The following is a 24,287-nucleotide window of genomic DNA, read 5'->3' as shown; positions in this document are numbered from 1 at the left end:
TTTGTCCAATTGTTCTTCCACACTTAACCTGTAGGGACTCAAATGCAAATCTGCCAATATTTATTATATTATAATCAATCCCAAACCCATCTTCCCAAACCAAGACCCGAACTCGTATCCATGTTTAACCGAGATCCGTTTTGATTTTCTTGCACCATAATCTTCGTATTATAGTTGGAAAGAATCATTGCAGATCGTATATCTCACCAAAACGACCCCACCGACATGAATAATTAGGAAACGATGATCTCAGCGATACGTATTGTTATTATTATCGAACCGTCTTAACCTAAAACTGATATATACCTTTTTCGGCTATAATAACTCAATTAGTTTAACCTGCACCTGCATATGGACATCGCCTACAATACCCCTGTGGCTAATTAGATTTTTGAGGACTCGTGATCACAATTCTGGAGGTCGGCCCGCCGTTCATATAACGAGTCGCTTAAAAACGGATTACTCATCTTTGTAAGTAATTATTAAATGCTTTATGTTCGTATGTGATCATAAAATCTTAACCCTAACATCAATTGAACTCATATCAAACGGATTGATCGATCTCAAATTCTAGGGTTCATAGAATGTGGGGATAAAAATCTACTATTGTACTTAAATTATTGTTGTTGGACGTTAACTAAATTTCTTGATAATCCGCCTGGCTGCGGTGTTGCGCGTGTACTTCAGGGTGCGGCCAGGGACGCGAGTTAGAGTCCTGGCCAGCCCCTTTTACCTTTATTTTTTTTCTGTTTATTTTTTTTAAACATGTTTATGATTTGTATACGTATTATAATTAGTATTTATCATAAAATAAACATTTTCTTGTGAAGCCGACATCATAAAGTTAATGCTCTTGTGTCAACTAATCTTGTTACATGGTTTTTATACATATACATATACGTATGTATGTGTATGTTAATGCTCTTCATGTTGCTGGGCAGACATACAACCAACCATTCAGGTGATCTGACCGCGCATCTGTGACACGTGACGCTCTAGTCTCCGTAGCCGGGAGTCAATGGCCGGATCCAAACGCGCGATGTGTACGCGGAACGCGCTGCGGGTGCTGATGCGGTGGCTGTTATGAACACGATAAGTTAACGTTAATAAGACGAAGATACAAAAAAGAAAATTAAACGATAAAATATAACGTACCTGAACACCGTCCTCATCACCGTCAACCTCGGGGCCCTGAATTTCCACCTTCGGCTCCTCTCAACAAGTGGGACCTCTTCGTATGGGGGAGATTTGAAGTTAGTGACCAGGTGATACCGGCGGTTAATCTTCTTGACGATTTGCATGTCGTGTGCCCGTCCACGGTCCAGCTCTTGCGGCGGAAGCGGCGGCTGAAGGGGTAGGTGATGCAGTCGGTTCCCGTAGCCCAAAGAAATCGCAATCCGCGTAACGAACGTGCCACCAACCAATTTCCCGCGGCCCTGCCTGTGCGAGTAAATGGCGAAGTAGTCGCCGAAACCCTGAGCTAGGTTGCAGTGTCTCCCCGTAAGCAGGCATCGCAAAATAAACAGGTCACGGAGGTTGCAGTGTTCTGGACCCCCGTGACGACCCTGTACGGTGTGTGCGATAAGCCTATGTAGGTACCTATAAAAAAACAATATAATATAATATAATATAATATAATATAATATAATATAATATAATATAATATAATATAATATAATATAATATACAAACCTGTGCAACGGGTCTCTGATGGCTGAGGCTTTGGTGTCTGGCTCGAATTCTCCGTCTTTTATAGGCCAAGGGGTATCGCTAATCGCCGTCCAGAAATGTCTCAACACGTCATCTGGTGTTTCGTGTATGCTCTGCGTGTAAACAAGGGCGGTTATATCCTCAATTTTGTACAAGCCTAGCGCTCTGGCAAACTCCTCCATCGACAGATGACGCCAAATTCCGAAAATACGGAACCGAACCTCCGCCTGACTGGTATCCGCACCCTCAACCAGTATCTAGACCTCCGGATCTCCCTCCGGGCGTGGCCTGAAACAATATTTACATGTTGGTTAAATAATAAAATGTTACTTTATTTATAAGTTAATTGAAAATGAAAAAAAATACCTGAAAACGAACGTTGAGTAAAACTCTAGCGTGAGGACCCGGTAAGCTGGCTCCTCTGCGGTAAACAATCTCTCCCACGGTGTATCATTTCCTACAATTCTTTCCAGCCTGTTTTCCGCCCGAACCATTTTTATAAACTCCCTAGACAAGAACGAGTTAGGTTTTGGCTCCATTCTCCGAAGCTGCGTAAACTTGATTTGATAATCGGACTCCGGGTCAAACCTCAAATCCGGGTAAATATCAAGTAGTTCGTCCCCTTCAATGTATCTATCCACCATCTATGCTTAACATATAAATATAAACCGTTATTGTCAAACTCGTAACCCAAACCCGTTTCAGGGTCAAACCCGTTTCCGGGTCAAACCGTAACCCGTTATTATCAAACCCGTTTTCTAACCATCCCGTAACCCAAACCCGTTTCATCATCAAACCCGTAACCCAAACCCGTTTTCTAACCATCCCGTAACCCAAACCCGTTTCATCATCAAAACCGTAACCCAAACCCGTTTTATAACCATCCCGTAACCCAAACCCGTTTCCGAGTCAAACCCGTAACCAAAACTCGTTTCCGGGTAAAAACCGTAACCCAAACCTGTTTATCACCATACCCGTAACCCAAAACCGATTTCTATCCATCCCTTAAACCAAACCCTTAAATCAACCAGTTTGATTAACAAACCCTTAATCTAAATGAACACCTATATCAAAATAGAGTAAAACCGAAGTATCATAGTTACCTTATTGTTGCCGGGTCGGAGTTGGTGTTGTTAAAGACAAAAGAGAAGAAGCTCGGGACTATTGGGGGCGGGTTAGGGTTGTGTGGTGTTGTTTGAGATTGAATGTGTAAAGTGATGGTGGGCGGCGGGTTAGGCCTTAGGGTTGTGTTTAACTTTGATCCGCGGCTTATCGCCCAATCCGCCGCTTAGTAGTATTTTTTTTTAATTTAACTATCTAAGGTATAAATAAATTTTATATAAAATAATTTTATATATTCATAATATATAAACAAAATTATACTAATAAAAACACAAATTTGATATGGAACCAATACTAAATTACAAATTTGAATAAATACAACAAAAGGCACTGGATATTACATCAAATTCTATACAAAGACTAATTTTTAATATCATCTTCTGATAAGCACTCCAAAAATAGCATCAACACATCAACTTTTTGCCGTGACTCTCCACTCACCGGCAAGCAAGTCACTGGAATCCGTCTTGGCCCACGGCTACAGGTTTGCCCCACTAGAAATGGGGAATAATCAATCATTACTCCCGGGTATAATCTTGGCCGACGGCAGCTCCCCAGCTACCCGGAATGTCAATTCCGGAGCACTCCTAGATACACCGGAACTAGTACCGTATACAGGTACCGTTATGCCCACATATTTCCTCCATTAGCTAGACCTTGCGATCTATCATGCAATGCGACTGTTTGTGGGACACCGAATTCATCAAAGATCGATGCCATCTTCCTTATTACATTGGAAACCCACCCCATGGAGGTTGATACGGGACTTTATTATTACAGAGCTACCAATGCTTCCCGACACAATCACCAAAATCCCAAGTAAATGACACTGTCGGGATATATGAAGGGGGACTACTAAAGTGTTTCGCCTGCTCACGGCAGTTGCACTGGTAGCTCAAAAGTTCAAAATAGCATCTACATAGTCACCACTATTATTTTTAAAATATATGTAAACAACCGAATGCAAAAAAACAAGGTTGAAAAATATATATTTTTAATTCTATTTTATATATATTATTAATGTATATATATTTATATATATATTTTTAAAATATATTTTATATATATTTTTAAAATATATTTTATATATATTATTAATAAATAAATATTTATATATATATTTTTAAAATCTATTTTATATATGTTTTTAAAATCTATTTTATATATATTATTGTTATTTTGTAATAATAACGGACTCCAAAATAACATCTATGCAGCCACCACTATTTCAGAACGAAATTATTATGGCTGCATGGAAGCTATTTTCGGACTCCGTCGTCATTATTTTCCGCCAACATATAGTTGTATCTGGGCCTTTATTTTGTAATAATAACGGACTCTAAAATAACATTCACACAACCACCACTATTTCTGAACGAAATTATTATGGCTGTGTAGATGCTATTTTCGGACCCCATCGTCATTATTTTCTGGTGGTGGTGGTGGTTTTGGTGGTATAATCTGGGGGATGTTTTGAGTGAAAGGGTGAGCGTTTATTTTGATTTTGGCGATTTGAACGGTTAGAACCGTTGGGTATTTAACATCTTCAAAAAATAAATTCGATAAGCCGCGTATCGATCACTAAGCCGCGGATCCGATTTACAGCAGATTACATGTAGCACCCGTCAAATTTTCATAAATAATAATAATAACATAAAAATTAAATAATAACTTTTAAAAGATGAAGAATTAAAATATAAATATTTGGTACACTTATTCCATAATATAGATAATTTCGATTTATATTCGACATCGTATTACTCAAACACTTAGTAGAAGAAACAATCATTTGAGACATCAGATATTTCAATAAACATTTAAATTATCAAATAACATATACAATATGCAAGAAGATTCATTCATGTATTATGATAACAAATGATAATATGTGTGCATATTTCAATTAGGTTTCTCGATATAAGAGCGGAAATTAAAATCCACCTCAAATTTAATTAGATTTATCAATTATCAATTTCATGTCATGTATTAATATAATAAATATATATATATATATATATATATATTTAAAGCTTGTAATGAGATAAGCTCACAAAAGACTTAATGGCCAAGAAAAGAAAGCATAAAATGCCACGATCTCATTCATTTATTTTAGGTATACAACACGTGTCACCAAATTTTCTATTATACTAACATATATATTGAGATGAAAGAAAATTTGAATGGTGCATTGCTCATCAACTGACGCCTCAATTGTTTGATTGAAAACAATTTACCCAAACACATATATATGCATACATTCCATTATTTTGCTTCCATATTCAGCCTTCATTCCCTGCTCATAAGTTTCTTTCTCTAAATTTTTCTTAAAAATGCGAGTATAACACCCGAGTGATCGTAACGATATCCTATCCGATCAAAAGAAGTTTTTTATACACGAATCCAAAAGCTCTACCTGAATAAGGTAAGACATTGTGTCATCGTGTAAAGTTTCTAATATCGTGATTATCGTTATGATTATGGATTTATATTAACTTAGATATACTACTTGGTATTTAACCTATGTGCTTAATACCAGGAAGCTCATAAACCGTAAACTTGCAAGGTGAGACATTTAAGGTTTTGTACAAATCACATTTGCGTGAGACAATTATTTTTTTGACACTGTCATGGTGATTTCAAAACCTATAAAACCCATGATAGATTGTTTAAATATTTTCAAATATATTTATAAAGTATTTAAAATACATTACAGTGATTAAGTCTCTGTAGACTTACGGGATGGTTACTACTGGTATTGTGGGATTTTGTATACAAGGCTTGCCTACTGGGCTATTATACGTTACTTATTAGACAAGTGTTAGCCAATAAGTAATATGACCACATTCATAGATACGGTCGAGTGACAAGTACATTTCGGTAATTTGTAAGCAGTCAGATGTAAAAACATCTTAATGCTGTAATTGTATATGTGTCATTATAAATGAATGTACTCACCAGTATTTCCTGCTGATAAAAAAATTTTAAAACATGTTTCAAGTGAGATGATAAAGATAAAGGGATGGTGCCTGCGGGCCTTCCAGCTTAAATAAGTGGCTTATCACCAGAATAAAGAAACATGTTTTTTGTAAAATAGGGTTTATCCCTATAAAACATTGTAAGGATATAAATGGGTTTTATTCAACCAGATGAAATAAAAATCATGGTGTTTTACACTCTGATAATTTTTCCTAACTACGGTCCTGATGAATTTTTTGCTGCTAAATAATAAACACCGATACCACCACGGCTTCCCTCCCGGGGTATGGGTTCGGGGCTGTGACATTACAGCAGAATCCGCCGCGGATCGACCCTTAAGCGACGGATCCGATCTACTTTTTGAAGATATTTATTATTATTTTAATATTTATGGTTCTGTTATATTTTTTTTTAATTTACATTTTTTTAATGAAACTTTTTTAATTTTTCATAAAAGTAATATTTTATAAGTTAGATTTTTAAAAAAATAAATTATTTATAAGTTAGATTTTGTTTCATGTTTTATATTTTTTAAATATTATGTTTTATATTTTGAAATAATTTTTTATTTAAAATTTATTCTTGAAAATATTATTTTAAAAAATATATTATATTTAAGTTATACATTTTATTATGTTTTATATTTTTAAACAAATATATCATCAAATATATTTGTTTAAAAAATATATTATTTTTAAATTATACATTTTATCACGTTATTTTTATTTAAAATTTGTTGATAACACAAACATTTTATTGATAGTATCTCAAACATTTTACAAATCATCCTAAATAAACGGCCTCGCCAGTTGGGACTCGCCAAGTTTCCCTTAAATATCGAAATTAGAACTTGTTAAAAATATATTATTTTAAAGTTATATATTGTATCATGTTTTATTTTTTTAAATAAACATATTACCAAATATATTTGTTTAAAAAATATAGTATTTTATAAATATCATTTCTTATATTTTTAAATAATTGTTTATTATGTATTATATAAACGGATTTATACTAATAAAAACACAAATTTTATATTAAACCAATAGTAAATTACACTGGATATTACATCAAATTCTATACAACGACTAATTCCTAATCATCTTCTGGTTTATTATCAGTTCTTCTGGATAGCACTCCAAAAATAGTATCAACACAGCATCTGTTTGCCACACTAAAAATGGGGTAGAATCATTAAGCCCGCGTATCTCTGTTGGTCGGAGCACTCCAGCCACCTGGTTATCAAATCCGCCAGGATACACGGGATAACTTTAAATAAGGTACCTTATACAGGTACCGTTGTGGAAGCTCTCGCGATTTACCATGGGTGCCATCTTTGTTGATACAGGAAACCCAATACAGGCATCGGTGCCATCTTTGTTGACACAAGAAACCTCATGGTAAATCGATCGCTCATGTTTTCAAAATAACATCTACACAGTCACCTTTTCAAAATTATTTTCTGGTGGTGGTGGTGGTTTTTGGTGGTATAATCTGGTGATGTATAGCGTTTTTTGTGTTTTTGGCGAGTTGAACGGTTAGAATTGGTGGGTATTTAACATCTACGAAAATTAAACACGATCCGACTCGGATCGACCACTAAGTGGCGGATCCGATCTACTTTTGAAGATATATATTATTATTATTTTAATATTACTGGTACTATTTTATATTTTTTTTTAATTTACATTTTTTATCATTATAATAAAAATATATTCTATATTTATCAAGTTTTATATTTGTAAGATAATAAAAATATATTATCGAAAGTATTATTTTAAAAAATAAATTATTTATAAGTTAGATATTTTATCATGTTTTATATTTTTAAGTATCAAGTTTTATATTTTTAAGTATCAAGTTTTATATTTTTAATTATCAAGTTTTATATTTTAAGTATCAAGTTTTATATTTTTAAATATCAAGTTTTATATTTTTAAGTATCAAGTTTTATATTTTTAAATAATTTTTTTTAAATTTATAAAAACACAAATATTATTTTAAAAAATATATATTTTATTAAGTTATTTTTATTTAATAACAAAAACATTTTACAAATCATCCTAAATAAACTGCCTCTTCAGTTTGCACTCGCCAAGTTTCCCTTATTTGCATATACTCTTTTATACGATCTTCGTACAAAGACCTCCATTCGTGCGCCTCTTAGTTGGCGTATCCTCCCCATTGACGTGCTGGTAGCGGCACAGGGAAATTCCCTTCTAATTGTATGTTGAGCCAATGATTATCCTTAACATTTAACACTACTATTACCGGAATATGAGATAGTGGTTCCGGACTCATTCTCATTGGGAAGTAACTCTCACTGGAGGTCAGATGGAGGTTGATTAAAACACAGTCATACGTCTGAGCCACTACGTGTCTGTGCCCGAGTAACTTAAACCACCTACTCTTTTGCTGGAATAAAGCAGACGTTGAGTAGTCCAGCGAATCATGAACCGTGTCATAATTACCGGTTACCTCGTAGTTCAACCTTTCGCTCCACCAGGATTTGTTAGTGACCATCTCATTCCTCATGCTTGCTCTGACCTCCTTCCAGTTCTATTGACGCATGCCTAAGCCGACAGCGATTGCTCTGAAACCGCAATTACCATCTGGCTTTACATATTTTATTCCTAAAATGAACGGGTATGCCCAGATGGGAATGAGGTGCCTATAACATTCTATGATTGGGACGACCTTAGGGTCACACAGTTATGGAAAATTAAGGTCGGTTGGAGTCTCATGCTTTTTAGATGAGCGTTTCGATGGTTTAGGTATCTTAAACCGGGCATGTGACTGAGACTGGGAATACGACAACGATTGGGTGAGGCCTTATGGTGTTGGTTGTCGTGACATAGAGGGGGCGTATGAGCTGTGTCTGTGGGGATCAAAAGACATGGAGGGGGCGTAGGAGCTGCGTCTGTGGGGATCAAATGACGGGGAGGGAGCGTAGGAGCTGTGCCTGTGGGGATCAAATGACGGGGAGGGGGCGTAGGAGCTGTGTCTGTGGGGATCAGCTGACGGGGACGGGGAGTACGACCTGTGTCTGTGGGTATCAGTTGACGGGGACGGGGAGTACGAGCTCTGTTTAGGGGTATCTCTTTTCTTGGCTTATTGGTTTAGATTTGGACGCCCCCTATGGTCCTTTCGTTTCTCAGGCTCCTCCTTGTTTGATTTCCCAGGAAGAACAGACATTATCTTTGAGAATAGACTTTTTTTTTTTGCATTCGGTTGTTTAGTCCTAGAACTTGTTTTTTCACATCTTCCAGTTCCGCTTCATAGTCTGGTTCTTCGTGTCCAACAGACGCCGGACTGAAATCGAGCTTCCTCCAAAAGGGGTCTATGTCCTTTAATGGAATGCGTATATTGTTAATAGTGTGCCAGTTAAGCTTACAAGCACACGACAGCCCCATGATGTTTGTAACCGGTGGTCGCACTCCGCCCCCGTATCTAGCAATGTGTCAAGCAAGGTCAGTTCTTTGTCAAGTTTAGCGATAGCAAAAAGTGACACCCTGTTATGTAGCTTTTGAAACAAAGTCAACTGATGGTACTTCTTGATCCTAAAACGGGAGTCTTCAAGGGTCACTGATTTCTTCCATTTGGGAATTCACGACTTCAAGGGCAAACGCCGCAATAGAGTCTAGCGAATTGTTCGGCCCCGAAAGGTATCTCTTCAAGTTTGTGTGCTGGCCCTCTACTCTGTTTGTTGTATGCTCGCCGAAGTTTAGTCGGTCGTCAATCCAGCACGACAGGAACTTCTCTTTGTAGGGTACCAACCAGTTGTCGCAAATATAATACCAAGCCTCTACAAACAAATAATAAAAAAAACAATTTAGGCAATGTACAACTAGAATCTAAAATCATGTGTACATAAAGGACAAAGACTTACCACGTCTGCCGTGTCCAGTTAACGCTGCTTCCATTTGACCGCAGTTGTAGTCGTACATAGATTTTGTTGGCGACTCATATAGTACTTTCCACCAATAATTGAATGATTTAGACATATCATCCTGGAAAAGACTCTTATGTTTCTCTGTATGTTCTGCATGATGTGCCACCTACAAAGGTTTTTGGTAGCATTGGGAAAGACTGTTTCACAGGCATTCATCAAGGCTTGGTCCATGTCAGTCAGGATGACACGCGGCTCCCTGCAGTCGACGAGCATGTATTTAAGGCGTTCAAGGGCCCACGTGAAGTTACACTCTTGCTCCCTAAAGATGATTGCGTGCGCAATACAGAAAGACTTTGATGTTGACGTCACACCAACAAACTGAACGAACGGCCACTTGTACATGTTGGTGTTTTACGTCGTGTCAATCAGTAACAAATCTGGGAACGCACGCCACATGGTATGCGACTTCTCGTGACAAAAGAAAACATTCTCCTTCCTATTGGTGGAATGATTCTCCCATGTGTAAAAGGTAAACCCATGGGTTTGAAGAAAGTTTTTAAGTACCTACGTTGGGTTTAACAAAAAATTAATAAACATTACAAATATTCTTGTTAAACATCATTATTATAATAAAATGATATTATAAATAATATTCTTATTAAATCTTACAGAATATATATATTTTATATATGATAAAACAAAACAATATATATTATAAATAATATATATTAAAAAGACACTTACAAAATAATAATATTCTGAAAACAAGTACCTGCATGGGGGTTTCACCAATTTTATCTTGGTCATCAATAAGCTTCACGACGTTGTATATATCCCTAGTAATACATTTGTTACCGGGAAACCTTTTCTTTATGGTTGACTTAATTTGAGCAGCCCTCAGACCCTGCCTATGCAACGTCGCAACCATATCAATTTCCTCATCGGTCAGTTGCCTTAGTGCCGGGTGCCCCTCCTCAAACAAAACAGGTTCGTGGTTGTGCGTCTCGTTGACAACCTCTAGCTTCCAACAACCACCTGGTGCGTGGTACCTCCCGACAAGTTTAAATGGACAGCCCCTTTTAATACTCCCGGTATGCCTCACCGTTCCCTTGAGTTTTGGTTCCCCACCTCGATTGCATACAAGTTCAACACTTCTCTCCCTTGAACGTTGGATTGAGATAACATAACCATGCTCACGTCCTGTCTTCTTAACCCAATCCACCAACTCAGCAACAGATTCAAAATACTGATATCAAATAATGTAAATAAAGTAATATTTAGTAACGTGTTGAAAAAGAATAATAATAATTTTTTTTATAAAAAAAGGTCATACATTATTAGTTACATAAGAAAATGTCGTCTCCCGTATGTAACGATCACCACCACCACCACCATCATCATCATCATCATCATCATCATCATCATCAACATCGTCATCTCCTCCATCGCCGTGAGTCTCTTGAATTCCATCAACGACGTTGCTCGTGACTGGTCTTGCCATGTATGGTTGCTCTCCCAAAGGTAACTGGTACGAATTCTGGGTTCCGTAATACGGACCCTCTACATGTAACTGCTGCGAAGACTGACCATAAGACTCCTCGACTCTGGCCTCATAAGTATTCGACGATGTCCTATTATCCTCCGGCCACGAAGGGTGACTACCTCCGTATATGATATACCCCTGATAAAAAATATTTGGCAAGACAACGTATAATATTTAAAAAATAACTAACGCGCTGTTGTACTATATAAACACACTAAATAACCTGGTTAGGATTTGGTAGGTCGTACTGCTCGATATTTCCATACCCCGGCTCATGGTTCAAGTCGGGAAGTTCATTCAAATCTGGCAAGCCCGACTGCTCCGGCTGATCGTTGTATGCGTAGCCCGACTGCTCCGGCTGATCGTTGTATGCGTAGCCCGACTGCTCGTCGTTCCCGTCACCAAACAAAATATCATATAAATCCATTATATTTTAACAAACACAAAACACAGATATTATAAGTTGGATCGGCCAATATTATAGAAAATTAACCATCTAAGATGGATATATGTAGAGAAAGGGAGACGGGTGTGACAAAATCAAATTATTGATTTGATCCGTCGCGGATCGAGCGATCAGCCGCGTATCACGTAGGATGCATGACTGATTTGATAGTCTATGGATGTCGTGTAATCAATATGCGGCGGATCGCCCAATCCGCCGCTGATAACGTACAAACATAATACGACAAACGTTGTGGACATAATAGGACAAAAACCCTAATTTGCGGCTGATCGGTCGATCCGCCGCGTAGTGGGTGGGTGTTTTATTTTTTGGGTGGTGTCTCTAACAACACCCTTTGTTTATTGTTTTGTTATGTCTACGTGACGAAAGAGTACAACATGATAGAAGGAATGTTTTGTTCGAGAAAATAGAATTAAGGAAGTCACTGTCAAATCGGTTACACCTGAATATGAAATGTACCATGTATAAATGATGTAGAAATTTAAGTCTCTTGATGTGAAAGTATATCACTATGAGAGAATAAATTCATTCACTCAGTGTTACTTACACACGGTAATTTACATTTATTTTCTTTCAAATTTGTCCTTACGTCAAAGAGTGGTCATATAGAGAACTTTTATAGACATAAATCTAGAACTTGATATGAGATTATACATATATTAAACAGTGTTATGATGTTTAAGCTATTCAAAATAGCTTTCAAATGTTTTAATAAAGTTATAAAAAACATTTCTTCATGTTTAAGAAATTTCTTCAAATAAGATAGGTATAGGCACACACTTAGACGGATTGTCCAACCATTTCATGGCTTGTCTAAAGTTGGATTTGAATATTTTCTTAAAAAGATTTTGAACCCATTAAACAAACTCAATGATTTAAGCAAGGTTTGAACCGTCAAAGCCAGATTTTTAAAGAGTAAAGGTATGAAGTCACATCTTACGATGATCTAGGTAATTTATACAAACCTATGACGTAACTATGTAAATAACATATTTAGTTTTCAATCAAAATAAATGTCTTTCAAGATATTTAGACAGAGTTAAAACATTTAAACGCAATCAAACAGTTAATGGTCGGGTGTAGATATTGTATATTTATGTATTAGTTCTGTAGTTTTGATGGTTAATTGTGCGAACAACGGTATGGAGTCTCAGGATGATTGGCATGTTAATGTAGCTATTTTGGACTTGTACGAGCATGAGATGGGGTCTTAGGATGATTGGCACGCAAAACGGAGCAGGAGAGTGAATAAACTATTATTAGTTGTTGCTGAAACCCGACGCGCTACACGACGAGGGTGAAGAAGTGTATGTCGCGATACGGGATGGACAAATAAAAAAATCAAAACATTTGTCCGTCGCACTTCGCGATGTTCCTGAAGCCGTCGCGATACGCGACTAACTTAAAAATCGTGAAAAATCGGATTTTGACCTATATCTCTTATTTTACGAACCCTACTTCAGTATCACGTATGCACAACAAATTATTGACGATCTTGAAGGCTTCCATTCATATCATTATCACTCTTCATGCCATTCTACCCAAGAATTAAAGACCAGATGATTATCATGTGCGGCTAGTCCTTTCGAGTCTTACCCGGGTGTAAAATTATGCAACCTAGGGTTTACCATTCTACAATTTTGATTTGATTTGAACCTTTGTAATTGACTAAACAATTTAGATTAAGTTGTTACTATTGTCTTGGATTCATATTTGTTAAGATTTCCTTGCATCAGTAACATTGTGAAATGAGGATTGCTATTAAGAATGATTCAGACTAGGTTTGTTAAGTTTATGAAGTGTACAATTGTTTGTGATTCATAGAGTGAAGGTTTTCTTGCACCAATTACATATGATAGACGATTATTGACACCTTTGATTATGAATGCATGTTAATGAACCTGAAGTGTTAAATGTGTTTAATTGAAATCAAGTCAATTGTGTAGACTGAACTCTATTACATACTTATGAACCCGGGTGCGATTTGTCTTTCATTAACTGTTTCCAACTTGTTAAGTGATTGAGTAATTTAAATATCAAATTATTGATAGTGTGATCAGCACGCGACTAAATATAATAATTTCATAATGTTGAAAATCAGTTACACTGCACACTGGCCACTTACTCCTCTTGGTTCGACCTTTTACTTACCCGTACTTGTGCAAGTATTTAAGACTCATAATTACTATATTTTTTATTAAACCACGACATCTACATCAACAGCGAATATGTTTATTCACTTTCAAAAGTCTAAAACTGTACATATTTCAAAAGGGTTTGAATAATCCTAAAATCATTTGACACATAAGATAGCTTATTTGGACAACACTTAGGCTACAAGTACACGTGTAGTTGTATCTAATCGACTCGTAATGTAACATCCTACTTTTAGTTATTATAATAAAAATAAATTTCGTTATTTCATAGTGGGTCGTTATCGGTTTAGATAAATAGAATACGAGTTGGGCCAGTGCTGGGTAAATGAATATGGGTTATGGACTTGGGTTAGGAAAGAAAGAAGGAAAGACCATGGGCTTAAGCCCATGATCCATAAATATATAAACCCTTAATATCCATTTAATCCTCATTCACACATATTCCATACACCACCCAAAACACACACTTAAGATTTCTCTCTAGTTATTCCTTATCTCTATCCGAAATCAAGAAGGAAACCGAGCACTGATCCGAGGTAACGATAGTTTAATATTGTATGAGCTTAACCCGTTAGATAAAGTTGCGAAACAACGAGCCGACACCGTTAAACCGTTTAAATCACGAGATCCGGGTGGAATCGGGTATAAACCGAACCTATGATGAGCTTAGGGATCACCCTAGCTCAGATCTGGATCGAACGGGCCGAAAACGGTGAAAAACGAGTTAAGAATCGTTTTTCCGGTGAGTTCGCGTTTTTCCGGCGGCTTTCCGGCAATGACGGCGCCGGAAAGGCGGCACCGGAAAAGTAATACGAGGTTAAGGGTATGTCAGGGAATGTTCTGACATTCCCTGACCTAACCCTAGTTCGCTAACGGGAATTTAGCGAATTAAGGGTGATTCGTTAAGTAGATTCGCTGAGGAAAGATAACGAACTAGCCTTAGTTCGTGTCCTGATTTGTTAAGGAAAAGATAACGAACTAGCCTTAGTTCGTGTCCTGATTCGTTAAGGAAAAGATAACGAATTAACCCCCCCCATTTCGTTATAGCCATTCGTTAAAGGAGATAACGAATTAGAAGGTTCAATTCGTTACTTGAACTGATTCGCTATGTGGACTGGTTCGTACAAGGACGGATTCGTCAGAGGTCCAGTTCGTTAGAGGGTTCAGTTCGTTACAAATGACCAGTTCGCTAAGATAAGTCAATTCGTTAAAGACTGAATAGCGAACTAGAAAGTTTAATAAAATGACAGAACAGTCCCTGGACTTAGAAAAAAGAATGAATTAATTACAATTCATCCCTTGAACTTTTAAGTAACATACTATTCAATGATTCAAAATGCTAATGGAAAATGTGTTAAGACAGTTAATGAAAATAAAATTTTTCCAAGCTGACCTGGCAGCTCGACCCCAGCCAGAGGCTCTGCCCCTTCGACCCTGCTAGGGGCTGCCGCCCCTAGACCCCGCTGCCAGGGGCGCTGCCCCCGGACCCCCGTTCGTTGTGGGTTATATAAAGATAGATACACAACATGAGTAGTAGTAGTTAATTGATACATGTATATATTATACAGTTAGCCGTGCACAGCTCAAGAAGGGAATAACGATTAACGGAGAGCGTAACAGGATTCAGGTGAGTTTCTAGCCCCATTTATGTGTTATGTTTTCGGGGTGTGTGCATACTCAATATGTTTGTTAATACGCTTATCCTAAGAGATAAGTGTATGTATTATGTGAATAATGTGAAATGTATGAATGATTGCTTGATGGCACGTGAACAATCTTCGGATATTGCACGTACTGTCGGGTTGTAACGCTATGATTGAGGTAAGTATGATATGTATGCTTATATGAATGAACGTGATAAAGTTAATAAAAGAAGGAAATGATGGCTGTATGGTTGTATGGTTACAAAAAGGGTACCGAGCCCTAATAATGCTCGAGGTATGATGTATGGTTGTATGGTAACGAAGAGGGAATCGAACCCTACTAATATTCGAGAACTAGGGAACCGAACCCTACTAATATTCGAGGAAAGAAGGTACCGAGCCCTAATAATACTCGAGGAAAAAGGGTACCGAGCCCTAATAATACTCGAGGAAGGAGGGTACCGAGCCCTAATAATACTCGAGGAAGGAGGGTACCGAGCCCTAATAATACTCGAGGAATGTAGGGCGTAATGCTCTTTATAACGTAAGATATGAAAGTAAGTTAATACAAAAGAAAGTATAAAAGTATGAAAGTATGAATAAAAGAATATAAGTTTATGTATTGTATAATGTATGATTAACTAGAACTCACTCAGCGTAGCTGACTTTTAGTATGCACACAGGTGAGTAGGATGAGGCAGCTCGCTTGAGGAGACACGTGGCATTGAATAAGAGGCTGGCAGCGGAAGACTCAAGACGTTTAAGTTTAATGTTTTGTTTATTTTGAAAGACAAGATGACGTTTAAAGACAAGATGTGTTTTGTTATGAAATGTTTTATGAAAGCTTTTATATTCCGCGAATGTTTTAATTAACTCTGATATTTAGAACTGCGTTTATGAGTAAATCCAACAGGAAAGTAGGGCTACCGGTAACGGGGCCTTACACGTAAATGTGTTACATATGATACTATAACCATGCTAGAAGTAACACAATTGTAGTCATATGTAAAACCTGTGTTGGATGGTCTAGTGTGTGCGAGTTGTTGTACATTTAGGGTCTTGTAGTTCTATCAAGATGTTGAACTATTAGAAAAATGTTTCTAAATGTTTAAATATTTATTCAAAAGCATTTCTCTAGTAATCAAGAGTAGATGGTTGACTTCAAAAGCACTTTTCTAGTAATATCGATACTTGTACTCAATCATTCACAATGAAGACTTGCCCAAGTGCAACTTCATAAACGATATCGCTGAAAATTGGCTCCAAATATTGTTTTAGTTCGGTTGTTCCCTACATAACAAAAATTAAATATAACTTACTTTTACTTTTAAATGATTAGTCACCGAAGCTTGTGTTAATGTGCATTATTCCTCGATCGTCCAATGCTTAGCCCTTTGTTGTTGGGATACCAATGAGTCATCGACTTGTTTTATTTCTCGTGTGAGCATTTTTTCTTGTTTTGGATTGTGTTCGTGTTGGGGTTGGGTAAATGGAAACAATGATTGTAGTGGAGTTTGTGTATCAGGTACCCATGTCATTTGTGAATCGGGTACATCCCAACCGGCAACCGCCGACCCCGTATTGTTCGTATGTGTCAAACTCAAACACGGGTTGGTAATCACCACGTCAATCCATATTTTTTATAAAGTATGAACTTGAAAACTACAAAACTTCAAAAGAATAATAATATTGTAGAGTGATGGGATTTCGATTATTAAATACGGGGTTTGGCATGGTGTTTAAAACTGTTATTATTATTGTCATCTTTATTTGGTTATTTTCACATGAAAGAGTTCGTGTAGCTGTTAAAATTAATTATGTTTTTTTCTCAATACAATCTAATGGCTCATATTTAAAGGCTTTCTTAAATAAAAAATTGTTTTAAGCAATAAGGGATGTTTGTGCGGGTGAGACTCGGGAACAAAACACTCCCATTCTTTCTCTCTCTTTTTCCTTTTCTTTTGGTTATCGAGACTCGGAAACACAACGTAAGACTCCGGAATAGACCTTAATTTGAAATGTTAATCGTAATCCCGCTTCCTGCACTCGGGAATACAATGCCACTGGCTACACTGCCGGTGAAATTGACAGACAAACCCTAATTGACCGTCGTAGTGCTGCCTCCGGTGAATACCGTAACCGATATCTTCGTACCTGGTATACTTCTTACTCGCCTACATACATTTATTCTACAGATTCTGTACTTTTAGAATTCAACCAATTCAATTACAATTCCTGCAAACTGAACACCAATTAATGACTAGTTCTAGGGTTTTAATGCATGGCAAAAGGATTACACCACTAACAAAAATAATGAATAAGCTACCTGAATAATCATATCATATCTATCCCTAAATCTTCCGATTTTTGGATTATTATTATTGTAAAACCTAAATATAATTATCATTGCTGAATAATTTCCTTCCTTTTACTATGATGGAATGAGTTCCAACTACATTGCTAACAAACGACTGAACCTGGATGACGAGACATGAAATACGGTTATCATTAGGATTTAACCACAAATATCCTGAAGTAACCTCCTGCTGATTGATATTACAAGCAGCTACACCCTTAATATTGACAAGTTTATTCAATTTACATTAAACTTTTGGTAAATCAGAGCCTTCTTGCAAACTTTCACAATACACAATGGCAATTCCCATCTATTAACAAAAAAAGAATACAGTTTGGGAATTGGGAAACAATTCATAAGGTTATTACATCACATCACATCACATCATCATCATTATTATTATGATTAATTCACCGATCGATGCCTTCGATCTTGTCTTCCACCTCAGAATACAGCTGCCTTAACTTCTCGATGTTGTCTTCAGTTGTATCCCAGTACCCTCGCCCGTTGGCTTCCAAGAACGTCTGCACCAGCTTCCTGAACGAGTTCGGGTTTGTGTTCATGAGCCTGTTTAACATCTCCTCATCTTTAATGAATGTTGTGTTAGCCTCTTCATACACCCAGTTGTCGACTTGCCCTGAGGTTGCACTCCACCCGACCGTGTTGGTCAACCGCTTCTCAATCTCGCGAACACCCTCGTAACCGCTTGACAGCATTCCTTCGTACCATTTCGGGTTTAGTAACTTTGTGCGCGCGTCTAGACGGACGGTTTCCGAGAGGGTACGGACCTGGGCGTTAGCGGTGGTTGTGTCGGCTATGTACGCGCTTGGTTTCTTGCCGTCCTTCCTTAGGCTTCCGACAAGGTTAGTTGGGTCGGAATCGAAGTAATGGCTCACGTCGGTTAGTGAAATCTCTGATGAGTCAAGGTTTTGGAATGTGGCTTCGGCTGTACTTAAAGCCATCTCGAACACTTTTCGTTTCTCGCTCATTCCGGCACCGGGAGTGTCGCTATCGAATGCAAATGACTTTCTGCTTAAATACATGTCTTGAAGCTGCTTCTCATCATTCCATGTTGAGTTTTCGACCGCAAGGTTTACGTTTGATGAGTAGGAGCCGGATGCATTGGAGAAGATACGGGTTGCAGCTTCTCTAACATCAACACCGAGAGTCTCGGCCTGCTCGAGTGCGTGTTTTCTCACGTAGTTTTGCTCCAATGGTTCGTCCAGCTCAGCCACCATCTTCACTGCCCGGTCTAGTAGGTTCATCTGTGAGAACATATTACATATAATTAATATACATAGCATTAGAGAAATCTAGAAAATGAACTTGAAAATGGATTCAATGTGGTACCTGATTGATGAAGAGATCCCTGAAGACTCCAGAGCAGTTGACAACCACATCAATTCTAGGCCTTCCGAGCTCTTCGAGACTGACTGGCTCGACCCGGTTGACTCGTCCCAACGAGTCTGCAACTGGTCTACAACCAATCATCCATAGAACCTGACCAAGGGACTCACCATATGTCTTGATATTGTCAGTTCCCCACAAGACCAATGCAACCGTCTCCGGGAACTTCCCTCCATTATCAGCCTTTTGTCTCTCGAGCAGCCGGTCCACCACCACCATTGCACTTTGCATTGCTGCTGTGGTCGGGATTGCTTGTGGGTCCAACGCGTGAATGTTCTTTCCGGTTGGTAAAACTTTTGGGTTCCTGATTGGGTCACCTCCTGGGCCGGGCTCTACATACTTGCCTTCCAAAGCTTGTTTCAAACTGCCCAACTCGTTGTCCATAACAACGAGCTTCAAGCATTCACTCAAGAACTGGAACAAAACCCTAAGCTTCTCCCTATCCGCTCTGTAGAACTTGGTGTCAGACAAATACTGAATCCATGGCTCGTTTATACCGAACCCAAGGATTGAAGTCAGTTTACCCGACACGTCAACCACTTGACCCTTGCTGTTGGTGCTCCTCTGCACGAAAGCTGAAACAGCCCCGCGAGATGCATCTGTGATTCGCTTTAATAACTCCACATCTTTCAAGATACCCTTATCACTGCCTCTGTAAACATCTTCAATCTGTCTGCCAACTGTCTCAGCCAGTATTGATGGAAGAGATGAGATGCCTTCTTCCGGGCGGTCCAAGGCGGCGATGTTGACCAAGGTGGCCACAGCCTCCATGGCTGACGGCGGCTCACCGATCACATGAAGTCCACAAGGCAACAGTCTGGACTCAATCTCCATGATCTTGGAGTAGACCTTTCCCACAACAAGATCCCGTTCCTTGCTTGAAATCTCTGCACCTTCATCGGGAAGGTCAACATCTTTGTCAAGATTGCATTGCCTTGCTGTACTAATGATCGAGCTCACAATCTGTTGACCACGGCCCGTGTCTTTGAGAGACTGGTAAGATGAAATCAACTCACTCAACTGCTTCAAACCCTTGTAAAGACCAGCATTTTCAGCAGGTGGAGTCAAGTAACTGATGGTGTTGGCATAGCTTCTTCTCTTGGCAATAGTGGCTTCTGAAGGGTTGTTAGCAGCATAATAATAAACATTCGGGATGTTTCCAATAAGACTGTCAGGAAAACATGCATCACTCATCCCGACCTGTTTCCCAGGCATGAACTCTAACGAACCGTGGGTCCCGAAATGAAGGATCGCGTCGGCTTTAAAGATTTTCTCAACGTAAGAGTAGTAAGCTGCAAAGCCGTGATGTGGGCTAGCCGATTTAGAGAAAAGCAGCCTCATGGGATCACCCTCGTACCCGAAAGTGGGCTGCACACCAATGAACACGTTTCCATATTGTTTCCCGTAAACCAAAAGGTTCTCACCATCCGAGTTCAAGTTCCCTGGCGGCTTTCCCCAGTTCTCTTCGAGTGCTGTGGCGTATGGAGTTAACTGCTGGTACTCTCTCACTCCCATCTTGTAAGCAATGTTGAGGTTGGGACTGCTGAATTGAGCTTCTTTGTCGTGAAGTACATCTTCAATCAACTCTGCAGAAGTTGCTGGAAGCCCTTCCACGTTGTAACCGTCTCTTTTGAGGTCTTGTAAAACAGAGAAAATGGACGCAAACACGTTCAGGTAAGCAGCCGTTCCAACATTGCCTTTGTCTGGTGGGAAACTGAACACGGTAATTGCCACCCTCTTCTCAGTCTGCAAGTTTTCATCACATTAAATCATTACATTCATAGAAGTTGAGAACTTGATGATTTGAAAGTGAATATTATATGTAATAATAGGTAAAGTACCTTTGTTTTCCTCTTCAATTCTGCCCATTTAATTGCCCTAGTACACAACTGCTCTACTCTCTTGTGAAGAGCATGTGATTTTCCTGCAAAATTTAATGTCATAAGCTACCTGTTCTAAAACATGTACTTTCTGAAATGCTTTATATGGTAACTTACATAGCTATAGTTGGTCTGTTATATGGTAATTTACTTAGAAATTTTACAGTAGCATAGCATGAACTTTGAAGAATTAAGAGCTATTTACCTGTTCTTGGATCACGCCCTGCAAACACGATAGGCTCCATGCCTCCATCAAGCTCTGGAAGTGCAACCTGCAAAGCAACCTGAATAGGGTGAAGCCCCAAAGTGCTGTTGAGCCACTCTTCGGTTGTCTGGAACACCAAAGGCAGTGCCACAATATAAGGTACATCAAGCTTCATCAGCGCCTCAACCGCCCTCGGGTGATCTTGCTTTGCGGGCCCTCCCACCAGCGCAAACCCAGTCAAAGACACCACAGAGTTCACAAACGGCCTCTTCGTGATCGGGTCAACTAAATACTTCTCAATTGGACCCGAAAAGTCAAGCCCACCCGCGAAAATCGGAATCACTTTAGCCCCCTTCGCCTCCAGCTCCATAATCACAGCCACGTAATGACCGTCGTCACCCGTCACAATATGACTCCTTTGCAACACCAACCCAACAACAGGAGCATTCGGATTCTTTAACTTCTCATTGGTGTCTCTTCTTGTATCATACCAGTTCAAATACTCCTTCACATCATCATACATACACGGAGCCAACGGGTGCCATATCCCATTATCCAAAAACACAACCGGATCCGAATACGACATATCCGCCCCTTTCAAAGCCGGAACGTACGACCCGGAAATCATCTTCACAAAATTCACCAGATTATCCGGAGACCCACCGAGCCAAAACTGCAAACTAAGAATGTAAAGGCGAGCATCCTGCGCCTTATCACTCGGCAAATACTTAAGCACCTTTGGTAAAGTCCTGACCAGCTTCAACATCTGATCCGAAAAACCCGCAGACGACTTCTTCTTATTCTTAAACAGCTGGAAGAATGGGCTTTTGGACTGACCAAGTTGAGACATACTGAATGACCCCAATTTGTTCAACCTCATAACCTCAGGCATTGAAGGAAACACCAACACTGCATCCATTCTGTCCCTTTGCTTCTCGACAGCCGCCTTCACTTTCAACGCCAATTCCTCGACGAATATCAACGACCCGATAAAGATATTCGCGTCCTCAAGGTCCAAACAGAAGCTTTTATAATTGTTCTCATCTCTAAGCTCTTCAACCAAATACCCCACAACTTCATAAGACGCGAACTTATTCGTCTTATTCAACGTCCTAACCGCAGCTGACAGCGAAGACTGGTACTGTGCTTCCAACACAACATACACAATCTTAACTGTGGGAAGAACCTGCTTGTTTTCTGGGACAATTCTTCTAACTTCTTGTGTTGTTTGGGTGAAAAGACCGTTGCCCGCAATGGCGCATTTCACACCGAACCCGGGGTTTCGATTATTGGGGGCTTTCTTTGGTAGGAATGAGTGGAGGAAGTAGTGTTTTTGAGAGAGTGATGATAGTTGATCAACTTTGGTTGTGGTTAATCTAAAGGGTGTTGACACCAATGATGTCATTCTTATACTAATAATAATAATGGGTCTATAAACTTAATATAAAGAGGGTTAAATGTGTAGCTTTACCTCTGTGTGTTGAGCTTGTGAAGCTCAGCAAGACAGCAACAATGGCGGAAACTTCAAGGCCTGAGTGACAGATAGAAATATATGATTTTAGTTTAAGTTCTTGTGGCCTTCAGTCTGTTAAATGTTGAAGGTTTATGAAAGATATATAAGAAATGAGGGTTGCAGAGATGAATGGTGTGAGGAAAAGACACGTAGGAAAAGAGTGAAGTTGAGTGGTGTGTGTGTGTGATTTCACCTTGGGTGTGTGAGAGAGAGAGTGGGGACAAAATGAAATCAGAGATGATGAGATAAATGGTGATTGAAGGATGGTTTTTGGAGAGTTTTGATTGGTTGGTTTGGATTTTCAAACCCAAGGTTACTAGGAAGATGTGGGTGTTTAAGGAGTGTGGATGATAAGGGGTGAAAGTGTGGCGACAGGGGTTTCTACGTCATTTTTCTTTGTGGTTGAAAGCTATTAAATTATATTATTATTATTATTATTAAATAATCAAGAATATGACATATAAATGCTTGTTAAAGTTAAACTGGAAAAATTTGTCTTGTTCTGTTAAATTGGACACTTAAAACAGTTAAAATGTTTTATTTTTTTAAATATTTATGTGGACATGTTTAATAGGTGGGTTACACGGTTAACGCAATTAAAGGTAACAAGTTCAATAAAGTGAATGGCACAATATGCTATATTTTAACACGGTTAAAATATAAGTAGCTTCAATAACATGAATGACACGTCACATCTAAAACATTTAATACGATCACTAAACATGATTAAGAAATAATAAGACGTCTTTAATGTGATGGAATAAGAAAAAAAATACAATCGATATTTAATCTTAATTTATTTAAATGTTATAAAACTACGTTATTTTGATTAAATCGGTCATAAGTTTGCAAGGTTAATCTATTACCCTTTTTAACACAATAAGTTAAATGTGTTATTTGTGGGTTGAACGTGTTTAGGCATTTTTTTAATCGTGTTATTAACGTGATGACTCAATTACTAATTTACTAGTACACTTAACACATTTGGTTACGTGTCAGGTTATGTAGTGAGCGTTTCTTATCATAAATTCATGGGCTTGTTTAAGAATAAAAACTCTCATTTTTATATATGACCTGAAAGGCTGATAGTAGTTTGTAGCTTTTATAATATTTTTTAAAATTATTTAACACTTAAAATATAGAGTTAATGGCCATTTTCGTCCATGTGGTTTGCTACTTTCGCCACTTCAGTCCAAAATTTGTATTTTGGTCAATTTAGTCCTCATAGTTTTAAATATTAGCCAATTACGTCATATCCTTCTAACGACATCCAGATATGCCGTTAGTTTAAGGGTATTTTTGTCTTTCTCCCTTTTATTTTGAGTTATTGGTCATTTTCGTCCCCGTGGTTTGATACTTTTGCCAATTCAGTCCAAAGTTTGAAATTTTGTCAATTCAAGTCAGTTTTTTTTCTATAA

General features: G+C 38.2%; 1 protein-coding gene across 1 annotated transcript; it reads right to left on the bottom strand.

Annotated features, from left to right (window-relative positions):
* Positions 1–18,075: 18,075 nt before the first annotated feature.
* On the bottom strand, positions 18,076–22,890 carry LOC143533614 (magnesium-chelatase subunit ChlH, chloroplastic-like). The gene is made up of 4 exons (XM_077028332.1): positions 21,357–22,890; positions 21,113–21,195; positions 19,215–21,017; positions 18,076–19,129 (listed from the first exon to the last, which is right to left on the bottom strand). The coding sequence occupies exons 1-4, from the start codon at positions 22,759–22,761 to the stop codon at positions 18,275–18,277; spliced, it is 4,146 nt and encodes a 1,381-aa protein (XP_076884447.1). The 5' UTR covers positions 22,762–22,890; the 3' UTR covers positions 18,076–18,274.
* Between the last annotated feature and the right edge of the window lie 1,397 nt (positions 22,891–24,287).

Source organism: Bidens hawaiensis, unplaced genomic scaffold (genome assembly GCF_021521415.1).
Source record: "Bidens hawaiensis isolate Kalapana, Puna unplaced genomic scaffold, B.hawaiensis_p1.1 tig00009824_1, whole genome shotgun sequence".
Classification (NCBI taxonomy): domain Eukaryota; kingdom Viridiplantae; phylum Streptophyta; class Magnoliopsida; order Asterales; family Asteraceae; genus Bidens; species Bidens hawaiensis.
The sequence above is the reverse complement of the archived record's forward strand: the minus strand, read 5'-3'. Positions and strand labels throughout refer to the sequence as shown.

Coding starts and splice junctions, on each gene's coding strand:
- LOC143533614 (XM_077028332.1), bottom strand. CDS start 22,761: ATGACATCATTGGTGTCAACACCCTTTAGATTAACCACAACCAAAGTT. Junction 21,196..21,356: donor AGGGCGTGATCCAAGAACAG/GTAAATAGCTCT, acceptor TAAATTTTGCAG/GAAAATCACATGCTCTTCAC. Junction 19,130..19,214: donor GGGATCTCTTCATCAATCAG/GTACCACATTGA, acceptor ATGTTCTCACAG/ATGAACCTACTAGACCGGGC.